Below are 26627 nucleotides of genomic sequence, written 5' to 3'. Positions count from 1 at the left end.
AGGATCACTAGCCTACACCTTTTAAATGGGAGTTGTGATGTGGTTGTAGCAGTTGTTGGCAGTTGTGCAGGAACTGAATCAGACCTGGGAAAGAGTGAATAATGGTGCACCTTGGGATACAGCAAGCTCCAAGGTTTTCAAATGCTGCACTAGAGCAAATGGGAGGTTAAAAGTAGGATAAATGTCCTGAATCGAAAGAGAGCAAGGTGATCCTCCAGACTCAAGTTCAAAACAAAGTGGGAACATGTAGTCATGGAGGCCTATGCTCGAATTCATGCCTAGATCACCTGGGTATACTGCTACAAGAAATTCAATGGACTTAAGAGGTCAAGGTTGAGTTGCAGTGGATTTGAGGCATGATGAGATCAGTCATGATCGTACTGAACAGTGGAGCAGGCTCAAGAGGCTAAATTGCCTACTCCTGGTTCTTATGTTCTAAGAAATAACTATTCTGTCTAATTCTACCTTCCAGCTATTGGTCTGTAGCCCTGTAGGTAACAACACCTCAAGCACAAATCTGGTGTTCTTGATTAATAAGGGGATCAGGGGTTATGGGGAACAGCAGGAGAATGGGGATTAGGAACATTTCAGCCATGATTGAATGGCGGAGCAGACTGGATGGACCGATTGGCCTAATTCTGCTCCTATGTCTTATGGTTAGTGAATGGATCGTCAAATGGTCCTGCCAGCTGCATCGTGGACCTCAGCCACTGCTCAATTCATTACACCTCCATCACTACCACTGCTCAATTCATTACACCGCCATCATTACCAACCAACAATGTCCATCAATCAGGATCCATACCTGAGATTAACAGCTTCACATTCCCTCAATCGCTGAGCACTTCTCCAAGTCTCACACCAACACCTCACAGCTTGCACATTGCCAGCTATTGTGCCACTACAGCTATGTTAGCCAACAGATTGCACCACCCTACGCTAAGGAAGAAATTAAATGTAGTAATAAAGAGCACCAGTGACTTCCCTTATACAGCAGTGGATAACAAATTGCAAAATGGTGCAAATGTGTCCAGGTGCAGACTGGAAGGAGTCAGGTACATTGCTGCAGTTACTCTCATAGCCACTGCCCTCTCCCTGCTCCAAGATTCCAGTTGTGGCTGCAGTAGGCAGATTTTAGTGACTACCCACTGATTGAAGCGGGGGTGTTTAACGCTATGTTCCTCACTAAGGTTCAGGGAAGAAATTTGCTCCCTGACATCTTGGGCTGATATGGCTTTATGTTAGCTAACCCTCAACACTTCCCTGCCCCCTGCCCCCCCCCCCCCCCCTCCTGTTCTCTTCCTGCAGCTTGTCCTGCTCTGCATGACCTCTTCATTCTCCAAGTCATACTGTATTCAAAAGACATATCTGGAACAACAGGAATCCAAAAAAGTCTTTCAGCACCACTCCATCCCATGGTGACTATCAGAGCTTGAATCAGTTATAGAAATCACAAAACATTTGTAGAATTGAAGCAACAATCCGAGGTAATCACCCAGCAACTAACCTGTAAGTAGTTGGTGATCCCTGTAAATACTTCTGGTGAAGGGATCCTTCCTGCTACTATTTGTTCAATTATGTGAGGTTAAAAGAGGATATTAGCTGGAGCAGTGAGCTGAGAATGGCACCGTTGAGGTAAAATTAGTATGAAACACTGATTGACATCATGATCGGCCCATGCTGCATACTTCAGTGAACCTAGTGAGCTAAAATAAAATCCCTGCATTCCAGAAGGAGGCCATTTGACCTAATGAGTTTACACCGACCATCCGAAAAGCACACTCCCCCACCCTATCCCCGCAACCCAGCTAACCTTTTGGACACTAATGGGCAATTTAATATGTCCAATCCACATAACCTGCACATCTTTAGACTCATGTCCAAAATCCTCAACTGTATGGCATTTCACTAATTCACAAGTGTGTGTACACAGTGTGGACCCCATTTTGGAGCTCTACAGGTACTCGTCATGCCCAGAAATAGGTGCTAATGAGCCCAATTTCTCACCCATGAATTTTATATAAAAACAATAACTACTGCACCGAAAGAATTACTCATAATTTCAAACGTCATTCTCCAAGGCTTTTGCTCCTGTAGTTCTAGTGTTATTTTTTATTTAAAATATCTCGCCGATCTTGTACAATTGAAGCCAACCAGGTGGTGGTCTGCTTTTTTGCTACGTCCCAACTGTAACGTGGTATGTAGTCAAAATCATTGCGGGCTTTGTGACTGGCAAAGGTGAATTTTGTGTTGAGCATTGTAATAAGGTGTCGGTTTGTTTTGGGAATATATCTGATAAATGGCTTGAGCAAAATCTGAATCATCTCCAGTGTGAAAGCAATGAAGTACATGAGCAGCAGAGGCTTGTTGAGCTTTTCTGGAATTGTAAACCCCAGAGGGCCCATCACCTCATGGTTAAAATCTGAGTAGCTCACGTGTGGGGTATCATCTGTGATGTAATAGAACTTTCCACCAACAATTTTCTTCTTGTCCTTGTCTTTCATAGCTCTGGCTGCTAAAAGATGAGCCCAAGCTACATTGCCAACATAAACTGGGTTTACGAGAGCTTGCTTCTTGGAAGTTCTCTGCAGAATATCTCCATTGATGATTCCTTCATCCAAGTACGTTACCATAAAGCGGCTGTTTTCTCCATAGATATACATGGGACGCAAGGCACAGGTTACTATCTGCTCACCGTTAGGTAGGAGGCATTCATTTGTTGCCAAGACTAATTGTTCTGCGGCATACTTTGTTCTGCTATACAGAAACCTTAGTTTGCTAGGGTAGACCGTATCTTCATCGCCATTACAGATTGGATCACCTCTTATATTTGGTCCCACCACCTCCACACTACTGGTGTAGATGAAACATTCCACGTTCTGCTGAATACAGGTTTCTAACAAAAGACGAGTTCCTGCCAAATTAAAATGAAACCATATCATTCAAGGCCAATAAAAAAGAAACAAAAAACATTCAAGCATGTAATGAAAAAGAGAAAGACATACACTATTTATCATGAGAACAGAAGAGTGCAAGAAACGTTTATCATCATTTTAAACGTGGATAATTGACATAGAAACATAATATTGTACAAATTTAAGGGGCTGTCAAATCTAGAGTATAATTAGTTCAGATATATGTTGTATTCACACTATTGCGGTACATGAGAGGCTGATGACCATTGGTTAGACACAGGAGTCTACCATTCGCTGTATTACGTAGCTCCGCCCTGAAGGCAGAGTATAAGAGATGGTGCCGTCCCAGCAGCCTTCACTTTCTGTACCAAAGCTGCTGGGGAACAAGTTCTAGTAGATTAAAGCCTTCAGTTATGAAATCACTTTGTCATGAGTGTAATTTATCGCGCATCAATTTAATCTACTAGACTTAAGCTGGAAGGATGGATCTCCGAATCAAACCAGAGTGCCATCAACTCAGCCCCCATGCGGAGAACTCGGCTGCAATATTTAAACATTGGCTGGTGTGCTTTAAAGGCTACCTCGAGACGGCAGGAGGCACCCCCACAGAAGGACAGAAAATGTATCTCCTGCGCTCAAGGATCAGCCCTGGGATCTACCCCCTTATCGAGGAGGCGGAGAACTATGATGCCGCGATCGAACTGCTAGAAGAATATCCGCCCTGTAAATCATGTCTACGCACGTCACTGTCATGATATTCAAACACACATCACAACACACACATCATGATAGACAGACCAATTAGCACACTTAACACGACAGCCAATCACAGACAAGAGCAGACACAGTATAAGACAAGAAACAGGACACCTGCTGGCCAGTCCATCTGGAGACAGGACAAGGCCAGGACCTCATTAACAAGACACTCACACAGTCACCACGTGCTGAGTACCAAGACCGATGTGTAAATAACTAGTTGGAATAAAACTGCGTTGTACCAATCGCAACCGTGTTGGTTCACCTGTACCTCAGAGCACCCAACACCACAGTCACCTGCTTGCAACTAGACGGCAAAGCCCCGGGGAATCGTTGGAAGATTTCTACCGGGCGCTACTGGTGCTGGGCCGAAACTGTGGCTGCCCGCAAGTTTCGGGGAGCGAGCACACAGAACTTGTAATCAGGGATGCTTTCGTAGCAGGTATGAGCTTCTCAGATATCCGCCGAAGAATCCTAGAAAGGGACACCCTGGGACTTAGAGAGGCACGGACCCTGGCAGGGTCCATGGACGTTGCCTACAAAAACGCGCGGCGGCCCCCTGGGCTGCGTGGCACCCCGCAGCGGCAGCACCACAGACCTTCCCCTTGACCCCGCAGGCTTGGCTACGAGACAGCCCGCTAACGCCGCCGGGCCCCGCTGTTTCTTCTGCGGGCAGGCAAATCATTCCCGCCCACGCTGCCCGGCCCGCACCGCCACCTGCAAAGGGTGCGGCAAGAAGGGCCACTTTGTGGGGGTCTGCCTGGCCCGCGCCGTGGCCGCGGTCTCCAGCGACTCCAGAGTGACGCGGCAACCCCCCGTTCAGGCCCTGACCGGCCAGCGCTCACCTCCACCCCCCTATCCTAGGGCCACGTGGGACCCATGGGCGCGGCCATCTTGCCCCCCGGACACCACACTGGACGGGTGGGCGTCGCCATTTTGTCCATCCCCGCTGCCATCTTGTTCATCCCCGGACACCATGTGTGACCCATGTGTGACGCCATCTTGGATGGGGCCCCAGGCCCCCAACTCGGCCGACTACACGCTGCCCGATCAGAACTCGCAACTGCTTCATCTGGCCTCGGTGACACTGGATCAAAGTCGACCCCGGACACTTGCAACGGCTACAACAACGGTCCTCATCAACGGCCACGAGACGTCTTGCCTGATTGACTCTGGGAGCACGGAAAGCTTTGTTCACCCCGACACGGTAAGGCGCTGTTCACTTAACCCACCCTGTAAACCAAAGGATCTCCCTGGCCTCCGGGTCACACTCAGTGGAGATAAAGGGGTTCTGCCTAGCGAACCTCACTGTCCAAGGCAGGAAATTCGACAATTTCCGCCTGTATGTCCTGCCGCACCACTGCGTGGCTACCCTCCTTCCAATGCCACTTGCAAAGCCTGACCTTTAAATTCGGAAGCCCTATACCTCCCCTTACTGTCTGCGGCCTCGCGACCCTTAAGGTCGACCCGCCTTCCCTATTTGCGAACCTCACCCCGGATTGCAAACCCATCGCCACCAGGAGCAGGCGGTACAGTGCCCAGGGCCGGACCTTCATCAGGTCAGAGGTCCAAAGGCTGCTGGGGGAAGGGGTCATCGAAGCAAGCAACAGTGCCTGGAGAGTTCAAGTAGTGGTGGTAAAGACCGGGGAGAAGCATAGGATGGTCATCGACTACAGCCAGACCATCAACAGGATCATCTCCCCCGTATAGCCGACCTGGTAAACCGGATCGCACAATACAAGGTCTTCTCCACAATGGATCTCAAGTCCGCCTACCACCAGCTACCCCTCCGTAATAGTGACCGCATGTACACTGCCTTCGAAGCAGATGGGCGGCTCTACCAGTTTTTAAGGGTTCCCTTTGGTGTCACTAATGGGGTCTCGGTCTTCCAGCGAGAGATGGACCGAATGGTTGACCGGTACGGCTTACGCGCAACGTTCCCGTATCTGGATAACGTCATCATCTGCGGCCATGACCAGCAGGACCACGACACCAACCTCCGCAAATTCCTCCAGACCGCGGAAATCCTTAACCTGACATACAATAAGGATAAATGCGTGTTCAGCACCAACCGTCTAGCCATTCAAGGCTACGTAGTGCGAAATGGAGTTATAGGCCCCGACCCCGAACGCATGCGCCCCCTTATGGAGTTCCCCCTCCCTCACTGCCCCAAGGCCCTGAAGCGCTGCCTTTGGCTTTTCAGCTATTACGCGCAGTGGGTCCCCAACTACGCTGACAAAGCCTGACCCCTAATCCAGTCCACGACCTTCCCCCTGTCGACGGAGGCCCGCCAGGCCTTCAGCCGCATCAAAGCAGACATTGCTAAGGCCACGATGCACGCCATCGACGAGTCCCTCCCCTTCCAGGTCGAGAGCGATGCATCCGATGTAGCTCTGGTGCCCACCCTCAACCAAGCGGGCAGGCCCGTGGCTTTCTTCTCCCGTACTCTCCATGCTTACAAAATTCGCCATTCCTCGGTCGAAAAAGAGGCACAAGCCATAGTAGAAGCTGTGCGACACTGGAGGCATTGCCTGGCCGGCAGGAAATTCACTCTCCTCATGGACCAACGGTCGGTTGCCTTCATGTTCGATAATGCACAGCGGGGCAAGATTAAAAACGACAAGATATTGCGGTGGAGGATAGAACTCTCCACCTTCAACTACGAGGTCTTGTACCGTCCGGGAAAGCTAAACGAGCCTCCTGATGCCCTGTCCCGTGGCACTTGTGCCACTGCACAAGCGGACCGCCTCCGAGCCCTCCACTAGGACCTCTGCCACCCGGGAGTCACTCGCTTTTTCCATTTTGTCAAGACCCGCAACCTGCCCTACTCCATCAAGGAGGTCAGGTCCATCACAGGGGACTGCCAAATCTGCGCGGAGTGCAAACCGCACTTCTACCGGCTAGAGAGGGCGCACCTGATAAAGGCTTCCCGTCCCTTTGAACGCCTCAGCATGGATTTCAAAGGCCCGCTCCCCTCCACCGACCGCAACACATATTTCCTGAACGTGATTGACGAGTACTCCCGGTTCCCATTCGCCATCCCCTGCCCAGACATGACCACAACCACCGTCATCAAGGCCCTCCAGGGTATCTTTACACTGTTCAGTTTCTCCACGTACATACACAGTGATAGGGGGTCCTCCTTTATGAGCGACGAGCTGCGTCAATTCCTGCTCAGCAAGGGCATCGCCTCGAGCAGGACGACCAGTTACAACCCCCGGGGAAACGAGCACGTAGAGAGGGAGAATGGAACGGTCTGGAAGACTGTTCTACTGGCCCTATGGTCCAGGGATCTCCCAGTCTCCCGCTGGCAAGAAGTCCTCCCGGTGGCCCTCCACGCCATTCTGTCGCTGCTCTGTACAACCACAAATCAGACACCTCATGAACGTCTCCTTGTTTTCCCCAGGAAGTCCTCCTCCGGGACCTCGCTCCCAACCTGGCTAGCGACACCCGGACTCATCCTGCTTTGGAAGCACGTGCGGGCGCACAAGTCAGACCCGTTGGTCGAGAAGGTCCACCTGCTGCACGCTAACCCCCAGTACACCTACGTGGCGTTCCCTGACGGCCGGCAAGATACAGTCTCCTTTCGGGACCTGCCGCCCGCTGGAACCCCACGCGCACCCGAACCATTGCCCCCACTCCCCCCACAGCACATCACTGGAGGGTCAGTACCCCCGCCGCTCCTGCCTAGGCCCAACCACCCACCGACGCCCCCTACAGGCGCACCCCCCCCCCCTCCCCCTGTGTCAACCTTTTGCCCCAACAGCGCCACCTAGGGGTGACAAAGCTGCCAGGGAGAACGAAACCACCGGGACCCCCACCAGAATCGCCACCGAAGCCCAGACGCTCCAGAAGGACGACCAGGCAACCCGATCGACTGATTGCTTCGCTGTGACTCTAAATGTGAACTTTGTAAATATCCTCGACAGCACGGTACCTCCATACCTGATCATTCCATGTTAAAGGCGACTGTTACCACTTGCCACCACCCCCGCCGGACTCTTTTTTAACAGGGGGTGAATGTGGTAGTACCAGGTATTGCGGTACCGGAGAGGCTGATGACCATTGGTTAGACCCAGGAGTCTACCATTGGCTGTATTATGTAGCTCCGCCCTGAAGGTAGAGTAGAAGAGATGGTGCCATCCCAGCAGCCTTCACTTTCTGTATCGAAGCTGCTGGGGAACAAGTTCTAATAGATTAAAGCCTTCAGTTATGAAATCACTTTGTCTTGAGTGTAATTGATCACGCATCATAGAGGTAGGATGAGGGACAGGGCAATCTGCTCTCAGCAAATGGGTAAGCTTATTTAAATATTTTTATTTCAACAGTGATTTTATTTTTAACTATAGTCAACCTGGTTCCCCTGACTCACAAAACACAGCTAGTACAAAGAGGCAACAAGAGCTGAGGTAAGTGCCTTTACACAGTGCTGTGGGCTAGAAGGAGCAGGAGTGTTTCTCTGGGCACAACACGCTACCAGAAAGCACACCCAGCGTCCCCAACCCCGTGATCTGTCTGCTCCCCACAGCTACTATCTCTGAGATAATGCTTGCTTCGGTCAAGGTCAATTGATGCTTCACCTTCTGGAGTTTGGAGATTCAGTTGCAGGTGACAGCAGTGTTACGTGACTGCATCCCAATAGAGACACAGCTCCTCGGGCATCTTCAGGAGCCTGTGGCAAGATCTACACTCCTGTCATCTTTAAAATCTTTCCTACTTCGAGATTGTGAAGAAAACAACTTTACAACTCTGTTTCGATAAAAATAACTTTGTCTTTATTGACCAAAGTCTGCAGGCAGTATGGCTGCAGTTTGAAGAGAGAGAGCAGTTAAAGCAAAACTGCTCTTTCCTTCTCAAGCTCGCAAAGACATGGAGAAAACGTTCAATATTTATACAAAAGCTGCATCATTTTACAAAAACAGACCTTGTTCAAAAATGTAATCAGTAGTGAGAGATCAGTAGTAAGGAATCAATACAGTCATAACTTCTGACCAAACATGTTGTCATGGAAAGACCCTGACTCGGCTTATTTGCAGTATTTTGTCTTTAGAGGGTTTAAGACGTGGTCCTATTTTGCTTTTACCTCTGCCCTCATGATGCCTTGACGCAGATGGACCTAGGTCATGAGGAGGTTGTGTTATTAGGACATTCCTAGATCGTGACTTTGTTATCAGGTTTTACTAAGGTCAGGCACTATTTTCCCTCTTCTGGCCTTGTATGATACGATTATGTGGATTCTTAGCTTTGTCTAGTTTGTCAGGGTCTGGTCTTGGCAATAGCTGGCACAGCTTTCATTTTTTTTAAATATATTTTATTCAAGATTTTTGGCCAAACATAACAATACGTAGTGTATCTTTTACACAACAATAAAGCAATATAAATAACAGTGGCCAGTTTTAAACAAATAAATAAATAATATATCAACAAAAACAAAACTGAATGGCAACTGCCTTGTCCAAAATAAATACTCTCCAAAAATACAATCCAACAATCCAATATACAATTACCTATAACAAATCCCTATACATATTATACATATACAATAACATCTCTGAGAGTCCGTCTGATTCCTCCCCTCCCCCCCCCCTCCCCCTGGGTTGCTGCTTTTGTCTACTTCTTTTCCATTCCCTCTATCTTTCTGTGAGGTAATCGATGAACGGTTGCCACCGCCTGGTGAACCCCTGAGCCGAACCCCTTAACACGAACTTAATCCGTTCTAACTTTATAAACCCTGCCATGTCGTTTATCCAGGTCTCCACACCCGGGGGTTTGGCTTCCTTCCACATTAACAATATCCTGCGCCGGGCTACGAGGGACGCAAAGGCCAACACATCAGCCTCTCTCGCCTCCTGCACTCCCGGCTCTTCTGCAACCCCAAATATAGCCAACCCCCAGCTTGGTTCGACCCGGACCCCCACCACCTTCGAAAGCACCTTTGCCACCCCCACCCAGAACCCCTGTAGTGCCGGGCATGACCAGAACATGTGGGTGTGATTCGCTGGGCCTCTCGAGCATCTCGCACACATATCCTCTACCCCAAAAAATTTACTAAGCCGTGCTCCAGTCATATGCGCCCTGTGTAACACCTTAAATTGTATCAGGCTTAGCCTGGCACACGAGGACGATGAGTTTACCCTACGTAGGGCATCAGCCCACAGCCCCTCCTCAATCTCCTCCCCCAGTTCTTCCCATTTCCCTTTCAGCTCATCTACCATGATCTCCCCCTCGTCCCTCATTTCCCTGTATATGTCCGACACCTTACCATCCCCCACCCATGTCTCTGAGATCACTCTATCCTGCACCTCCTGCGTCGGGAGCTGCGGGAATTCCCTCACCTGTTGCCTCGCAAAAGCCCTCAATTGCATGTACCGAAATGCATTCCCTTGGGGCAACCCATATTTTTCCGTCAGCGCTCCCAGACTCGCAAACGTCTCATCTACAAACAGATCTCTCAGTTGTACTACCCCAGCTCTTTGCCATGCTCCAAATCCCCCATCCATTCTCCCCGGAACGAACCTATGACTGTTTCTTATCGGGGACCGCACCGAAGCTCCCGTCCTTCCCCTATGCCGTCTCCACTGCCCCCAAATTTTCAATGTAGCCACCACCACCGGGCTTGTGGTGTATTTCTTTGGTGAGAACGGCAACGGTGCCGTCACCATTGCTTGCAGGCTAGTCCCCCCGCAGGACGCCCTCTCCAATCTCTTCCACGCTGCTCCCTCCCCTTCTCCCATCCACTTACACACCATTGAAACATTGGCGGCCCAGTAGTACTCACTTAGGCTCGGTAGTGCCAGCACCCCCCCCTGTCCCTACTACGCTGCAAGAATCCCCTCCTCACTCTCGGGGTCTTCCCAGCCCACACAAAACCCATAATACTCTTCTCGATTCTTTTGAAAAAAGCCTTCGTGATCACCACCGGGAGGCACTGAAACACAAAAAGGAATCTCGGGAGGACCACCATTTTAACCGCCTGCACCCTACCTGCCAATGACAGGGACACCATGTCCCATCTCTTAAAGTCCTCCTCCATCTGTTCCACCAACCGCGTTAAATTAAGCCTGTGTAATGTACCCCAATTCTTGGCTATCTGGATCCCCAAGTACCGGAAGTCCCTTGTTACCTTCCTCAACGGTAAATCCTCTATCTCTCTGCTCTGCTCCCCTGGATGCACCACAAACAACTCACTTTTCCCCATGTTCAGTTTATACCCTGAAAAATCCCCAAACTCCTCAAGTATCCGCATTATCTCTGGCATCCCCTCCGCCGGGTCCGCCACATATAGCAACAAATCATCCGCATACAGAGATACCCGGTGTTCTTCTCCCCCCCTGAGTACTCCCCTCCACTTCCTGGAACCCCTCAATGCTATGGCCAGGGGTTCAATCGCCAGTGCAAACAATAACGGGGACAGAGGACATCCCTGCCTCGTCCCTCTATGGAGCCGAAAATAGTCAGACCCCCGTCCATTCGTGACCACACTCGCCATCGGGGCCCTATACAGCAACTGTACCCACCTGATATACCCATCCCCAAAACGAAATCTCCTCAGCACCTCCCACAAATAATCCCACTCCACTCTATCAAATGCTTTCTCGGCATCCATCGCCACCACTATCTCCGCTTCCCCCTCTGGTGGGGGCATCATCATTACCCCTAGCAGCCTCCGTATATTTGTATTCAGCTGTCTCCCCTTCACAAACCCAGTTTGGTCCTCATGAACCACCCCTGGGACACAATCCTCTATCCTCATTACCATTACTTTGGCCAGAATCTTAGCGTCCACATTCAGGAGGGAAATGGGCCTGTAGGACCCGCATTGCAGCGGGTCTTTTTCCTTCTTTAGGAGGAGCGATATCGTTGCCTCTGACATAGTCGAGGGCAGCTGCCCCCTTTCCCTCGCCTCATTAAAGGTTCTCATCAGTAGCGGGGCCAGCAAGTCCATATATTTCCTATACAATTCAACTGGGAATCCGTCTGGTCCCGGGGCCTTCCCCGCCTGCATGCTCCCCATCCCTTTCACTACTTCCTCCGTCTCAATCTGTGCTCCCAGTCCCACCCTCTCCTGCTCCTCCACCTTAGGAAATTCCAGCTGATCCAGAAAGCACATCATTCTCTCCTTCCCATCCGGGGGCTGAGCCTCATATAATCTTTCGTAAAATGCCTTGAACACTCCATTCACTCTCTCCGCTCCCCGCTCCATCTCTCCCTCCTCATCTCTCACCCCCCCTATCTCCCTCGCTACTCCCCTTTTCCTCAGTTGGTGGGCCAGCAACCTGCTCGCCTTCTCCCCGTATTCGTACTGTACACCCTGTGCCTTCCTCCATTGTGCCTCTGCATTACCCGTAGTCAACAAGTCAAATTCTACATGTAGCCTTTGCCTTTCCCTGTACAGTCCCTCCTCCGGTGCCTCCGCATATTGTCTGTCCACCCTCAGAAGCTCTTTCAACAACCGCTCCCTTTCCCTACCCTCCTGCTTTCCTTTATGTGCCCTACTAGATATCAGCTCCCCTCTAACCACTGCCTTCAGCACCTCCCAGACCACTCCCACCTGTACCTCCCCATTATCATTGAGTTCCAAGTACCTTTCAATGCACCCCCTCACCCTTAAACACACACCCTCATCTGCCAATAATCCCATGTCCATTCTCCAGGGTGGACGCTGTTGTTTTTCTTCCCCTATCTCCAGGTCCACCCAATGTGGAGCATGATCCGAAATGGCTATAGCTGTGTACTCCGTCCCCGTCACCTTTGGGATCAGTGCCCTTCCCAAAACAAAAAAATCTATTCGTGAATAAACTTTGTGGACACAGGAGAAAAACAAAAACTCCTTACTCCTAGGTCTACTAAATCTCCAGGGGTCTACTCCTCCCGTCTGCTCCATAAAGTCCTTAAGCACCTTAGCTGCAGCCGGCCTCCTTCCGGTCCTGGACCTCGATCTGTCCAGCCCTGGGTCCAGCACTGTATTAAAATCTCCACCCATTACCAACTTCCCCACTTCCAGGTCCGGGATTCGTCCTAACATACGCCTCATAAAGTTGGCATCATCCCAGTTCGGGGCATACACGTTCACTAATACCACCGCCTCCCCTTGCAATTTGCCACTCACCATCACATATCTGCCCCCACTATCCGCCACTATAGTCTTTGCCTCAAACATTATATGGCCATCCCCCTGTTTTTTGCGTCTAGCCCCGAATGAAACACCTGCCCCACCCATCCTTTGCGTAGTCTGACCTGGTCTATCAGCTTCAGATGCGTCTCCTGAAGCATAACCACATCTGCCTTAAGTTTCTTTAGGTGTGCGAGTACCCGTGCCCTCTTAATCGGCCCGTTCAGCCCTCTCACATTCCACGTGATCAACCGGGTTGGGGGGCTCTTTACCCCCCCCCCTTGACGACTAGCCATCTCCTATTTCAATCCAGCTCCTCATCCGGTTCCCACGTAGCCGTATCTCCCCCAAGCGGCGCCCCCCCCGCCCCGACCACCCCCCCCCCCCATACCAGCTCCCCCTTCTCCCCAGCAGCAGCAACCCAGTTAACCCCACCCCCCCCACCCCCCCCGCTAGATCCCAAACTAGCGTAATTGCACCCCCCATGTGGCTCCCAGAGGTCAGCAAACTCTGGCCGACCTCGGCTTCCCCCCGTGACCTCGGCTCACACTGTGCGAGGCCCCCTCCTTCCTGCTTCCCTGTTCCCGCCGTGATTACCATAGCGCGGGAACAAAGCCCGCGCTTCCCTTTTGGCCCCGCCCCCAATGGCCGGCGCCCTCAGCTCCTTCCGTGTTTCCCTTGATGTGTGACCCACAGTCTTGCCGGTTGCAGCATTCCAAATTTAATCTTCCGTTTGTGCAGCACCGCCTTGGCCCGATTAAAGCTTGCCCTCCTTCTCGCCACCTCCGCACTCCAATCTTGATATACGCGGATCACCGCGTTCTCCCACCTACTGCTCCGAGTTTTCTTTGCCCATCTGAGGACCATCTCTCTGTCCTTATATCGGAGAAATTGCACCACTATGGCTCGAGGAATTTCTCCAGCGCTCGGTCTTCACGCCATAACTCGATAGGCTCCCTCCACCTCCAGCGGACCCGTCGGGGCCTCCGATCCCATTAACGAGTGCAGCATCGTGCTCACATATGCCCCGACGTCCGCCCCTTCTACACCTTCGGGAAGACCAAGAATCCTTAAATTCTTCCTCCTCGCATTATTCTCCAGCACCTCCAGCCTTTCCACACACCTTTTGTGTTGTGCCTCGTGCATCTCCGTTTTCACCACCAGGCCCTGTATGTCATCCTCATTCTCAGCAGCCTTTGCCTTCACGACCCGAAGCTCCTGTTCCTGGGTCTTTTGCTCCTCCTTTAGCCCCTCAATTGCTTGTAATATCGGGGCCAACAGCTCCTTCTTCATCTCCTTTTTGAGTTCTTCCACGCAACGCCGCAGGAAATCTTGTTGGTCAGGGCCCCATATTAAACTGCCTCCTTCCAACACCATTTTGCTTTGTGCCTGCCTTCCTGGCCGCTGCTCTAGAGGATCCACCGCAATCCGGCCACTTTCCTCTCTTTTTTCCATCCGTGTCCAGGGGGGATTCCCTTCTGGATTACTGCACAGTGTTTTTTGCCGTTAAAATTGCCGTTGGGGCTCCTATCAAGAGCCCAAAGGTCCGTTCCACCGGGAGCTGCCGAAACGTGCGACTTAGCTGGTCATCGCCGCACCCGGAAGCACACAGCTTTCTTATACATGGTTACATAAGTTGGCTATTTTTCCCATCATGCTATTGCTGAGTTTGTACACTTTCACATTCCCTCCTGTTGTCCCATCAGGACAACCACTCAATTATTCAAATAGGGATATTCAGGAGACGGGTGTAAATACATTGACACAAGCATCCAAGCAATCCTATTGCTAATAGTAATAATAGTAATAGTACGAAGGCCTTAAAGATCCAATCGAACAATCCATGTCCGAACCAACCTAACCAACCTGGTGGGTTATAATCGTGAAATTCTTGGCCAATTTCTTGAAGTTGATCCGCCTGTCTTCTTATATGGTCAGCTAGGTTGGTAATATTTTCAGAGGCATTTGGGATATAAGTACAGCATTCCTGACCTATAATGGCACACATTCCTCCCTGCGAGGCTAACAGATAATCCAGAGCCATTCGATTTTGTAATGCCACAGTCCGGACAGCCACCAGTTCAGCTGAGACCTCGGCTAGTGCCCGTCCGGTTGTCCTGGATTCTGCTGCTGTTATGTTCGACAGTTGTTCCAATGCTGAGGCCATAAGGATCAGTTCGTTTGCTGCCTTGCCTGTTCCGTATTGTGGAAAGGCGATCATAAAGAACTCCTCGGTTTTACTAATGGTCCTCCTGATTCGTGAGGAGTGTTGTTTAAGGGAGAGTAGGTGGTGCATGCAGGGTACGACATATCCTAGATAACAGGACCCTGTCCAATTTCTGGGAAGCCAGGAGTATGCTTTAGTGCCACATATGAAATAGGTCCCGTTATAGGCCGTAAAATTCTCAGCCATTGTCGTCCAGGGTACCTGGGAATTATGCGTCCATGAGCTATTTGATGTTTTATTCCACACCCTGGACCAATCAAGAACAAACATACCCTTGTTGGAGAGGTTTGGTATTGGTCCTTGCCATTCAGTTGTAAGATTACACCTACTCTGCCCCATTGATGGTCCTTCTCCTGATTTACTAAAACATAGGGATCCTTGCGCAGTGCTCGATGGGATGGTAAGGGCAGCGGGATTCGAGACATGGGGATATCCAGGTTGATACCAGGCTGAAAATCTAGTCATCCCATAGCCAGCCGATCTCCAAATTTTCATATCTCCACCAAACCCCTGTGTTCGGTTTTGACGCAGTATCCACTCAACTGTTTCTGCTAAGTGGAATGGGAGTGATTGGAGAGGTAGCCCCTCCTTGGAATGGATGGGGATACGGGTACAAACCCAACAGTTACTTACATTCAATCTGTCAGCATAAATATATGACATATATAGAAAGCTATTAGCACGCAGCTCTTTGTCAGTTTGTCAGGGTCTGGTCTTGGCAATAGCTGACACAGCTTTCTTATACATGCTTACATAAGTTGGCTATTTTTCCCATCATGCTATTGCTGAGTTTGTACACTTTCACACTCAGGTTTGGTGAGCCATGACCTCAGGCAGGCACACCTGCCTCTGTTCCTGGCTGTAAAATCCCTTTTCTACTGGAGAATGGGAATTCCCAAGAGAGAGCCAACAGGATGCAAGTAGCTGTCTCTAACTAACTTGAATGGGAAGAAGTAAAACTTAAATTCCAGCCAATGAAAGGTAACAAACTAATTATTCAATCCAAAGAAGATCTCAGGACAAAAAAGCAATTTAAACAGCACAACAAAAGTCAAAATATGGAGCTGCATATACAATTTCAAAAGAGTTGGGCTTTAAGATTACTTCTGGTGGTTGTACACCTGCAGCACTGTGCTGTATTCCAGGTTTTATAAGTTCACAGCGATGGTATCATCTAATGATGAAAACCATCCAATTTTTGCAATTCCTCCCAAGTATATAAAATTAGTGCCAGACTAAGAGTAAACCCGGAACAGACACAAATCTGGTGCAAGGCCTCGGGGCCAAATATGTGTTGCTTCTTCTGCACCCTTTATCACCCGAGCACAGGAATTAAATTTGAGCTCATTTTCCTGTGCCGTCACATCCTGCACTCTTCAATGCTTTGCTCTTCTTTAACCCTAACCCTCATTTGTACCTTCAATATTGATAGCTTCTAGTTCTTCATTGCTCATGTAGCCCCAGATGTCAATCACAGAAGCAGCGTGAATAACACAGGTCACCCCTTGGCAGGCTTTCTGCAGGATCTCTTTATCTCTCACATCTCCTTTGAAAACGGTCAGCTGAATTCTGCCTGCAGCCAATGCTGAGAAACAAATGTTATTAAGGAAATATGAAGAATATTGTTAGATTTATTGAATGCATATTCACGCTTCATTTTCCGGACAACAGAACCTGATTTTCTTCAAGCTGCTACAAAAGCCAACACCAAAAGTAATGACAATATATCCAATGACCTTGTTTGTCATTGACTTCCTCGTCCATGGCCTGCATGTGCACATGACCTTTTCCCCAAGTGCTCCCACCCTGGCCATCTGTCCCCTGACCCCTCCACCCGCACTCCCTGCTCCAGCCTTGCCTCCTGACCTTGCTGCTTGCCCTCTATTCTTACATAAGTCCCCAGGGTCTATTTTGCAGCAACTTCATTCCCCTGGCTCCCATTCTGAACTCAAACTGAAGTCCTGGGCTCCATTCAGTGGGAGAGGCTGGTGGTTGCAAGTAGTCCTGGGACTTAATTTACTACCTGCACCAACCAGGTCTGCCACTAGATGGGGCCTGGTCAATCTAATATAGGCATTGTCAAACTCGGGGGCGCGACCCGCAGGTGGGTCGCGGAGCCATCCGTCGCGGCCTCCCGATCGCGCAAATCTGCGTGCCGCAGCCGGCTGTTAATAATGCCGACTGCAAGTGGCTTTCAAAATGGCCGTGAACATGTAAAAAAAAGCGACCGCACTGCGCATGCGTGCCAGATCATCGGTGCGTATGCAGGCACGCATGCGCAGTGCGACTGCTTTTTTTTTAAACGGTCGCAGCTTTTTGTTTTACAAGTTCGGGAAGTTTTATTCATTTATTTTATTCATTTAATTTATTTTTTTCATTTATTTTATTCATTTTACTTTTTTTTTACAAGTTCGGGGGGGTTTTATTTGATAAAATTTTACAGGGAAAAAAATGCAGAACTTTGGGCAGATGGAGACTCCATACTTTCCGACACCGGAAGGCTTCATCTTCATCCAACAGGTTCCATTGGAGGAGTGTGTACGAGGGACAAAGGGACCCCAAACCATTTCCTCCATTTTTGTCAGCAGCAAACAAGGTAAGAGAAAATGGTGGGTCGCACAGGTTGGCGGCGTGGATCGCGAAGGTCAGCCGGCGTGGGTCGCAAAGGTCGGCCGGGTTGGGTCCCAAAGGTTGGCTGGTTGGTAAAAATAGGTCCCCGGAAAAAAAGTTTGAAGAACACTTCTAAAAGTGCTGTACTGTTCAAATTCCAATTCTCTTCCCACACCTAATGGTACATTAAGGCAGACTTTTGAGTGTTCTCATAGCTAGTAATTCCTGGAGCAGGTCGCCAATCTGTCACCAGGGGCTGATAGCTCGAGGGGCGTCATTCCACATTAAACATGGCTGACCAGGAATCTTTCCCGTTTGTGTATTGGTGTTTGCAGGATTGAGCCAAGGGAGCCACAGAGGTTCAACAAACTAAGAAGCTTTATTAAGGAGATGTGTTCAGTACAGGCTGAAGACTACTCTGCACAGTTACCCACGCAAACAGTCGATAACATCACCACCAATTATATCATGCATGCATTATCTTAAAGTGCCCTGTTCAGCTTCAATGCTGAAGTCACTAAAACCACAACACGGTAGCATTGTGGATAGCACAATTGCTTCACAGCTCCAGGGTCCCAGGTTCGATTCCGGCTTGGGTCACTGTCTGTGCGGAGTCTGCATATCCTCCCCGTGTGCGTGGGTTTCCTCCGGGTGCTCCGGTTTCCTCCCACAGTCCAAAGATGTGCAGGGTAGGGTGGATTGGCCATGATAAATTGTCCTTAGTGTCCAAAATTGCTCTTAGTGTTGCGTGGGGTTACTGGGTTATGGGGATAGGGTGGAGGTGTTGACCTTGGGTAGGGTGCTCTTTCCAAGAGCTGGTGCAGAATAGATGGGCCGAATGGCCTCCTTCTGCACTGTAAATTCTATGATAATCTATGACAACACTCCCCACTCCTACCGACAGTCATTAGCATGTTTGGAAGAACTTACAGGTTAATGCATTCAACCTGTTTGACCGCATTGTGAACGCACCTTCCTTGATCATCAAGTCCTGGGGTGGGACTCGACCACAGAGATTCTAGCTCAGAGGCAAGGATGCTACCACTGCACCACAAGACTTCCTACTGTACTGTATTTAGTTTATATTCAGTGATGTACTTTATTTTACAAGTTATTTCAGCTCGGAATGCTCAGTGCTGCACACGTATTGTACTTTCAACTTGTGCATTGGTTATTCTGGGCAACAACTGTCCAAAGGAATCTATCTGTGGCTTTAACATTAATTCCAATGGAACCTATGATTCACTTCTAATCATTTCACTCAAAGTTGTGATTTTCAGGACCGCAGCCACAGCTTTAGGTGGGGACTCCGTGCAGCTGAGTTGGTGGTTGCGAGTGTGAAAATGAGTGACAGTATGTCTTTGTCATCACTATATTCTTGCTCTTTCCCCATTACCTGGCCAGACTGCTGTTATTGGCTATTTAAAAGGAGGAAGGCAGAAGAGCAAAAATCAAGAGATGCACTTCTCTGCATCCAGTGCCACCACCACCTCTGTTTCCTTTCCCTCCGCCGGAGACATGATCACATTTTAACAACTGTGGTGAATGTATTCACCTAATGCATGTATGATACTGTAACCTATGACCTATAAGTGGTGATACGAGCTGCTTCCAGGTACTGTACTGTAACCCCGGTGGGCTCCGCCCTCACCGGGGCCATATATAGACCGGCCACCTGTGGGCGGCATTCATCTGTACAACCAACTCTAGCTAGGCAAGTTCATGATTAATAAAGCCTAATGTTCACTCGCTCTCGCTGCCTCTCGGTGAATTGAAGGTATATCAACAACCTTCTCACATTCTAAAACAGCTGCCTTCCTTTCAAGAACCCCGTCTGATCCTCTCCTGTCACCTTCGGGAGACACCCTTCCAACCTTGCTGCCAGAACCTTTGCCCATATCTTGGCATCTACATTCAATAGGGATGTGGGCCTATAGGACACAAACTCCACTGGGTCCTTATCCTTCTTTAACAGCAGGGAAATCGAAGCCTGCTCCAACGACTCTGGCAAGGCCCCCCTCCCCATCGCATCCTCAAACATTCCCACCATCAGCAGCACCAACTTATCCTTAAACTTCTTATAATATTCCAAAGGAACCCACCCGGGCCTGCCACCTTCCCTGACTGCATTCTCCCAATTGCCTCCTTCACCTCCTGCTCCCTCATCTCCAAACCTGTCCTGTCCTCTTCACCCAATCTCGGGTACTCCAATCCATCCAGGAACTCTCTCATCTCTCAATCCTCTCCCGGTGGCTTCAACCTATAAAACCTCTTTTTGAACACTTCAAAACCTTTATTCATCTGCTCCAGGGCCACCACCAGCTTCCCCATCTTATCCCACACCTAAACAATCTCCCTCGCCGACGCTCCCTCCGGAGCTGGCCAGCTAACATATGCTCTGCCTTCTCCCCATGTTCATAGACCACCTCCCCCTTACTACTGCCTTCAGAGCCTCACAAACCACCCGACTGCGCAACTTCCTCTGTGCAATTAAACCCCATATATATCCCTTGATCACCTTCCCAACCTTATCGCAAAATCTCCGGTCCACTAACAGTCCCACATCCATTCTCCACCCCAGCCCCTGAGCCATCCCCTTCTCCAGAACCACATGCTCCCAATGTGGCGCATAGTCCAAAATCATTATCACCGAATACACCGACCCTTTGACCCCAGCCAATAACACCTTCCCCACCATAAAAATGTCTATTCTTGAGTGCACTTTATGTACCGGGGAGAAAAACGAATACTCCCGCTCCCTTGGGTGCAGGAACTTCCAGCAGTCCCCTCCTCCTATCTCTCTCAGGAGCCCAGCCCTCTTCACAAACCTTGCATCATCCCAGTTGGGGCCATATACACTCGCCAATACCACCAACCTCTGCTCTAATGCCCCCGTCACAATCATGTACCTACCCCCCTGGTCCGCCACCACCTTCTCCATCTGGAACCTCACCCTCTTACACACCAACACCGCTACCCCCGAGCCCTACTATTGAATCCCGAATGGAACACCGGGCTCACCCATTCCTTCTTAAGCCTCACCTGACCCTTCACCCTCAGATGGGTCTCCTGCAGCACCGCCGGCCTTTAGATTCTTTAAATGTGCAAATATCCTCGATTTCTTCACCGGTCCCCCTGACCCCCCTCACGATCCATGTTACTATTCTGATGGGGGTCTCTCACCTCACCCCCACCCCTCCTATCCGTCGGCATCATAACCCCAAGTCCTGCCCACTGAGCCTGACCCATCCCGTCCCTTCAAACCCCTCCCCCCCCACCCAAGAATCCCCCATCCACTTCCTCACAGACCGCATGGTTCGGTTGGAGCAGCAATTGGATGCACTTAGGAGCATGCAGGTGGCGGAAAGCGTCATAGATCGCAGTTATGTAAATGTGGTCACAGCCAAGGTGCAGGCAGAGAAATGGGTGACCACCAGAAAGGGCAGGGAGTCAGTGCAGGAATCCCCTGTGGTTGTCCCCCTCTCGAACAGGTATACCCCTTTGGATACTGTCGGGGGGGATAGCCTATCAGGGGAAAACAGCAGCAGCCAGAGCAGTGGCACCATGGCTGGCTCTGATGTTCAGAAGGGAGGGTCAAAGTGCAGAAGAGTAATAGTAATAGGGGACTCTATAGTCAGGGGCACAGATAGGCGCTTCTGTGGACGTGAAAGAGACTCCAGGATGGTATGTTGCCTTCCTGGTGCCAGGGTCCAGGATGTCTCCGAATGGGTAGAGGGCATCCTGAAGGGGGAGGGCAAACAGGCAGAGGTCGTTGTACTTATTGGTACTAACGACATAGGCAGGAAGGGGCATGAGGTCCTGCAGCAGGAGTTCAGGGAGCTAGGCAGAAAGTTAAAAGACAGGACCTCGAGGGTTGTAATCTCGGGATTACTCCCTGTGCCACGTACCAGTGAGGCTAGAAATAGGAAGATAGAGCAGCTAAACACGTGGCTAAACAGCTGGTGTAGGAGGGAGGGTTTCCATTATCTGGACCACTGGGAGCTCTTCCGGGGCAGGTGTGACCTGTATAAGAAGGACGGGTTGCATCTAAACCGGAGAGGCATAAATATCCTGGCCGCGAGGTTTGCTAGTGTCACACGGAGGGTTTAAACTAGTATGGCAGGGGGGTGGGCACGGGAGCAATAGGTCAGAAGGTGAGAGCATTGAGGGAGAACTAGGGAATAGGGACAGTGTGGCTCTGAGGCAGAGCAGACAGGGAGAAGTTGCTGAACACAGCGGGTCTGGTGGCCTGAAGTGCATATGTTTTAATGCAAGAAGTATTACGGGTAAGGCAGATGAACTTAGAGCTTGGATTAGTACTTGGAACTATGATGTTGTTGCCATTACAGAGACCTGGTTGAGGGAAGGGCAGGATTGGCAGCTAAACATTCCAGGATTTAGATGTTTCAGGCGGGATAGAGGGGGATATAAAAGGGGAGGCGGAGTTGCGCTACTGGTTCGGGAGAATATCACATCTGTACTGCGGGAGGACACCTCAGAGGGCAGTGAGGCTATATGGGTAGAGATCAGGAATAAGAAGGGTGCAGTCACAATGTTGGGGGTTTACTACAGGCCTCCCAACAGCCAGCGGGAGATAGAGGAGCAGATAGGTAGACAGATTTTGGAAAAGAGTAAAAACAACAGGGTTGTGGTGATGGGAGACTTCAACTTCCCCAATATTGACTGGGACTCACTTAGTGCCAGGGGCTTAGACGGGGCGGAGTTTGTAAGGAGCATCCAGGAGGGCTTCTTAAAACAATATGTAGACAGTCCAACTAGGGAAGGGGCGGTACTGGACCTGGTATTGGGGAATGAGCCCGGCCAGTTGGTAGATGTTTCAGTAGGGGAGCATTTCGGTAACAGTGACCACAATTCAGTAAGTTTTAAAGTACTGGTGGACAAGGATAAGAGTGGTCCTAGGATGAATGTGCTAAATTGGGGTAAGGCTAATTATAACAATATTAGGCGGGAACTGAAGAACATAGATTGGGGGCGGATGTTTGAGGGCAAATCAACATCTGACATGTGGGAGGCTTTCAAGTGGCAGTTGAAAGGAATTCAGGACCGGCATGTTCCTGTGAGGAAGAAGGATAAATACGGCAATTTTCGGGAACCTTGGATGACGAGATATATTGTAGGCCTCGTCAAAAAGAAAAAGGAGGCATTTGTCAGGGCTAAAAGGCTGGGAACAGACAAAGCCTGCGTGGAATATAAGGAAAGTAGAAAGGAACTTAAGCAGGGAGTCAGGAGGTCTAGAAGGGGTCACGAAAAGTCATTGGCAAATAGGGTTAAGGAAAATCCCAAGGCTTTTTACACGTACATAAAAAGCAAGAGGGTAGCCAGGGAAAGGGTTGGCCCACTGAAAGATAGGCAAGGGAATCTATGTGTGGAGCCAGAGGAAATGGGCGAGGTACTAAATGAATACTTTGCATCAGTATTCACCAAAGAGAAGAAATTGGTAGATGTTGAGTCTGGAGAAGGGTGTGTAGATAGCCTGGGTCACATTGAGATCCAAAAAGACGAGGTGTTGGGTGTCTTAAAAAATATTAAGATAGATAAGTCCCCAGGGCCTGATGGGATCTACCCCAGAATACTGAAGGAGGCTGGAGAGGAAATTGCTGAGGCCTTGACAGAAATCTTTGGATCCTCGCTGTCTTCAGGGGATGTCCCGGAGGACTGGAGAATAGCCAATGTTGTTCCTCTGTTTAAGAAGGGTAGCAAGGATAATCCCGGGAACTACAGGCCGGTGAGCCTTACTTCAGTGGTAGCGAAATTACTGGAGAGAATTATTCGAGACAGGATCTACTCCCATTTGGAAGCAAATGGACGTATTAGTGAGAGGCAGCACGGTTTTGTGAAGGGAAGGTCGTGTCTCACTAACTTGATAGAGTTTTTCGAGGAGGTCACTAAGATGATTGATGCAGGTAGGGCAGTGGATGTTGTCTATATGGACTTCAGTAAGGCCTTTGACAAGGTCCCTCATGGTAGACTAGTACAAAAGGTGAAGTCACACGGGATCAGGGGTGAGCTGGCAAGGTGGATACAGAACTGGCTAGGCCATAGAAGGCAGAGAGTAGCAATGTAAGGATGCTTTTCGAATTGGAGGGCTGTGACCAGTGGTGTTCCACAGGGATCAGTGCTGGGACCTTTGCTCTTTGTAGTATATATAAATGATTTGGAGGAAAATGTAACTGGTCTGATTAGTAAGTTTGCAGACGACACAAAGGTTGGTGAAATTGCGGATAGCGATGAGGATTGTCAGAGGATACAGCACGATTTAGATCGTTTGGAGACTTGGGCGGAGAGATGGCAGATGGAGTTTAATCCGGACAAATGTGAGGTAATGCATTCTGGAAGGTCTAATGCAGGTAGGGAATATACAGTGAATGGTAGAACCCTCAAGAATATTGAAAGTCAGAGAGATCTAGGTGTACAGGTCCACAAGTCACTGAAAGGGGCAACATGGGTGGAGAAGGTAGTCAAGAAGGCATACGGCATGCTTGCCTTCATTGGCCGGGGCATTGAGTATAAGAATTGGCAAGTCATGTTGCAGCTGTATAGAACCTTAGTTAGGTCACACTTGGAGTATAGTGTTCAATTCTGGTCGCCACACTACCAGAAGGATGTGGAGGCTTTAGAGAGGGTGCAGAAGAGATTTACCAGAATGTTGCCTGGTATGGAGGGCATTAGCTGTGAGGAGCGGTTGAATAAACTCGGTTTGTTCTCACTGGAACGAAGGAGGTTGAGGGGAGACCTGATAGAGGTATACAAAATTATGAGGGGCATAAACAGAGTGGATAGTCAGAGGCTTTTCCCCAGGGTAGAGGGGTCAATTACTAGGGGGCATAGGTTTAAGGTGAGAGGGGCAAAGTTTAGAGTAGATGTACGAGGCAAGTTTTTTACGCAGAGGGTAGTGGGTGCCTGGAACTCGCCACCGGAGGAGGTGGTGGAAGCAGGGACGATAGTGACATTTAAGGGGCATCTTGTCAAATACATGAATAGGATGGGAATAGAGGGATACGGACCCAGGAAGTGTAGAAGATTGTAGTTTAGTCAGGCAGCATGGTCGGCACGGGCTTGGAGGGCCGAAGGGCCTGTTCCTGTGCTGTACATTTCTTTGTTCTTTGTTCTTTGTCCTCTTGAAAACACCTCTCCCAATATCGATCCCATCCCCCCACATTTCACACCTCCCAGGACCATTGAAATCTGTTCGACCAGGTTCGAATGGCCGTGGCCCTCCCCCCACCATACTCCCGTTGAAAAGCGGGAGAAGTATAGAATCTCGCCGTCAGCGAACGGCATGCCATCAAGAAACACGCAGATTGGGAACTGGAGAATCCAGTCCTAGGCCCAGAAAGGGAGTCATTCAGCCCATTGCACCCAATTCTACAGCGATTCAACATGTATAGGCTCAGTTCATGAGTTTCAGCAGGTTATTGTAAGTCCAATGCCCGTGCTTACCAAACATCGACATAACTACCACTTGCACTTGACAGACTCTGATCAGGAACAAGAACCCTGCATGATTTTCCCCTTTAAAGCCCAGGGTTGCCTCTAATGCATGCTGCTTAAGCTGAGGTGAGCTCAATGGTGATGACTGGGGCTTCTCTCAGTTGCAGGACATTTACTAATAACCGTCATGGGAATAACAGTTTTAGGATCCGCACAGTAGCTGATTGATTTCTTTACATCCTGTAAAATCAAGCAGTATGCAATGCAAATCTGGCATAAACACAATTGCCCGTACTCAAATTTTAAAGTATTTTTCTGGTTACAATAAATTAATGATTCAAGCTTTTCAAGTATACTTTTTTTGGGATGGTTTGAAAGTATCTCTCAAGTCCTTCCAATGCAAAAACACTGGTTGGTTTATACTGCACAGTTCTAAAGCAGAAGCAGAATTCTCAAGAAAGCATAACTTAAACAAGAACTGAAAACCTTGAGACATTAGAAAAGTACAGCAAAGCCTGAGATTACAGTTCTGGTCTTGAATTATTTTTAGTTTGTCTCATGCCAGAGAACATTTGCGGGGGGAGGGGGGGAAGGAATCTTTAAATTAAATAATCTGATATTCATGTTGTACAATTTTACAGTGGTTTGCATATTGATGACTTTGCACATTTTTGTACAAACAAGCAATGAATAATAATGGTATTTACTGGAATAGCAGTGTTGCATACTTCATGATACACACCTTGCAATCTTTCCAAAAGGTCCTGTTGTATCACCTTGTCCAATATCCTGACTTCTGAGACATCGCTATTTTCTTCAATGAGAATCTTTATGACTTCCTGCCCAAGAAATCCGTTGCCTCCAGTAACTAGGTAGATCTCTCCAACCACGGGCATCGTGTTGATCTGGAATGTACTGTCAGTGATGTGAACTAATTCAAAACTGCTCTGCCTCTACTGTGTTATGGTTGCTAACTATGTTTTATATGCCAGTGTTAACCTTGAAATACATCCCTTAACTGATACTTGAATAGAAGTAACTGTGTCCAGCTATTCAAGGACTGTTACATCTATTACCGTTTATTCATTCGGGGCTATCAGCAAGGACAAATTACTTAATTATTTTGCAAATATCCGTCAAATTCATGGCCACAAAAGATGCTGCATAAAACTTGCCCAATAAAGAAAACATGAGTCCAAAGTAAATAATTTAGATCTAGTACTTTTATTTAGAAACAAACCAGCAGAAATTGGTTAGGTTTAGGCATGAAAGCAATCAGGCCTTGGAACCCTCCAGCTCCTCTTCGTTCCACAGTAATGATTATTTTAAACTTAACTTTTAGTTTAACGTTCTGGTCCCCAGTCAGCACTGAAGAATCTTCAATGATTGGATTTTAAAGCCAACAAATTACTTAGCTGTGCTTCTTTAACAGTTCTGTTAACATCAATGGTCACACCTAAAACAAAGGGCCAATTTATTCTTTTTAATAAATTTAGAGTACCCAATTATTTATTTTTTTTCCAATTAAGGGGCAATTTAGCATGGCCAATCCATC

General features: G+C 49.0%; 1 protein-coding gene across 2 annotated transcripts; it reads right to left on the bottom strand.

Annotated features, from left to right (window-relative positions):
- Positions 1 to 1288: 1288 nt before the first annotated feature.
- hsd3b1 (hydroxy-delta-5-steroid dehydrogenase, 3 beta- and steroid delta-isomerase 1) lies at positions 1289 to 26007 on the bottom strand. 2 transcript variants are annotated; one of them, XM_072513737.1, is made up of 3 exons: positions 25815 to 26007; positions 16428 to 16595; positions 1289 to 2914 (listed from the first exon to the last, which is right to left on the bottom strand). In XM_072513737.1, the coding sequence occupies exons 1-3, from the start codon at positions 25966 to 25968 to the stop codon at positions 2106 to 2108; spliced, it is 1131 nt and encodes a 376-aa protein (XP_072369838.1). In that variant the 5' UTR covers positions 25969 to 26007; the 3' UTR covers positions 1289 to 2105. The 2 variants fall into 2 exon arrangements, with proteins under 2 accessions (XP_072369838.1, XP_072369841.1); XM_072513740.1 differs by lacking the exon at positions 16428 to 16595.
- Positions 26008 to 26627: the final 620 nt, after the last annotated feature.

The sequence above is a fragment of the Scyliorhinus torazame genome, chromosome 8 (genome assembly GCF_047496885.1).
Source record: "Scyliorhinus torazame isolate Kashiwa2021f chromosome 8, sScyTor2.1, whole genome shotgun sequence".
Classification (NCBI taxonomy): domain Eukaryota; kingdom Metazoa; phylum Chordata; class Chondrichthyes; order Carcharhiniformes; family Scyliorhinidae; genus Scyliorhinus; species Scyliorhinus torazame.
This window is presented reverse-complemented; position numbering and strand designations above follow the sequence as displayed.

Bases quoted from the DNA above. Each gene is read 5' to 3' on its own strand.
- hsd3b1 (XM_072513737.1), bottom strand. From the start codon at position 25,968: ATGCCCGTGGTTGGAGAGATCTACCTAGTTACTGGAGGCAACGGATTT. The intron at 16,596-25,814 runs GTGTGTATCATG...TTTGTTTCTCAG, and splicing joins CCTTTTGGAAAGATTGCAAG to CATTGGCTGCAGGCAGAATT. The intron at 2,915-16,427 runs GTACAAATGAGG...TTAATTTGGCAG, and splicing joins AGAAGCTATCAATATTGAAG to GAACTCGTCTTTTGTTAGAA.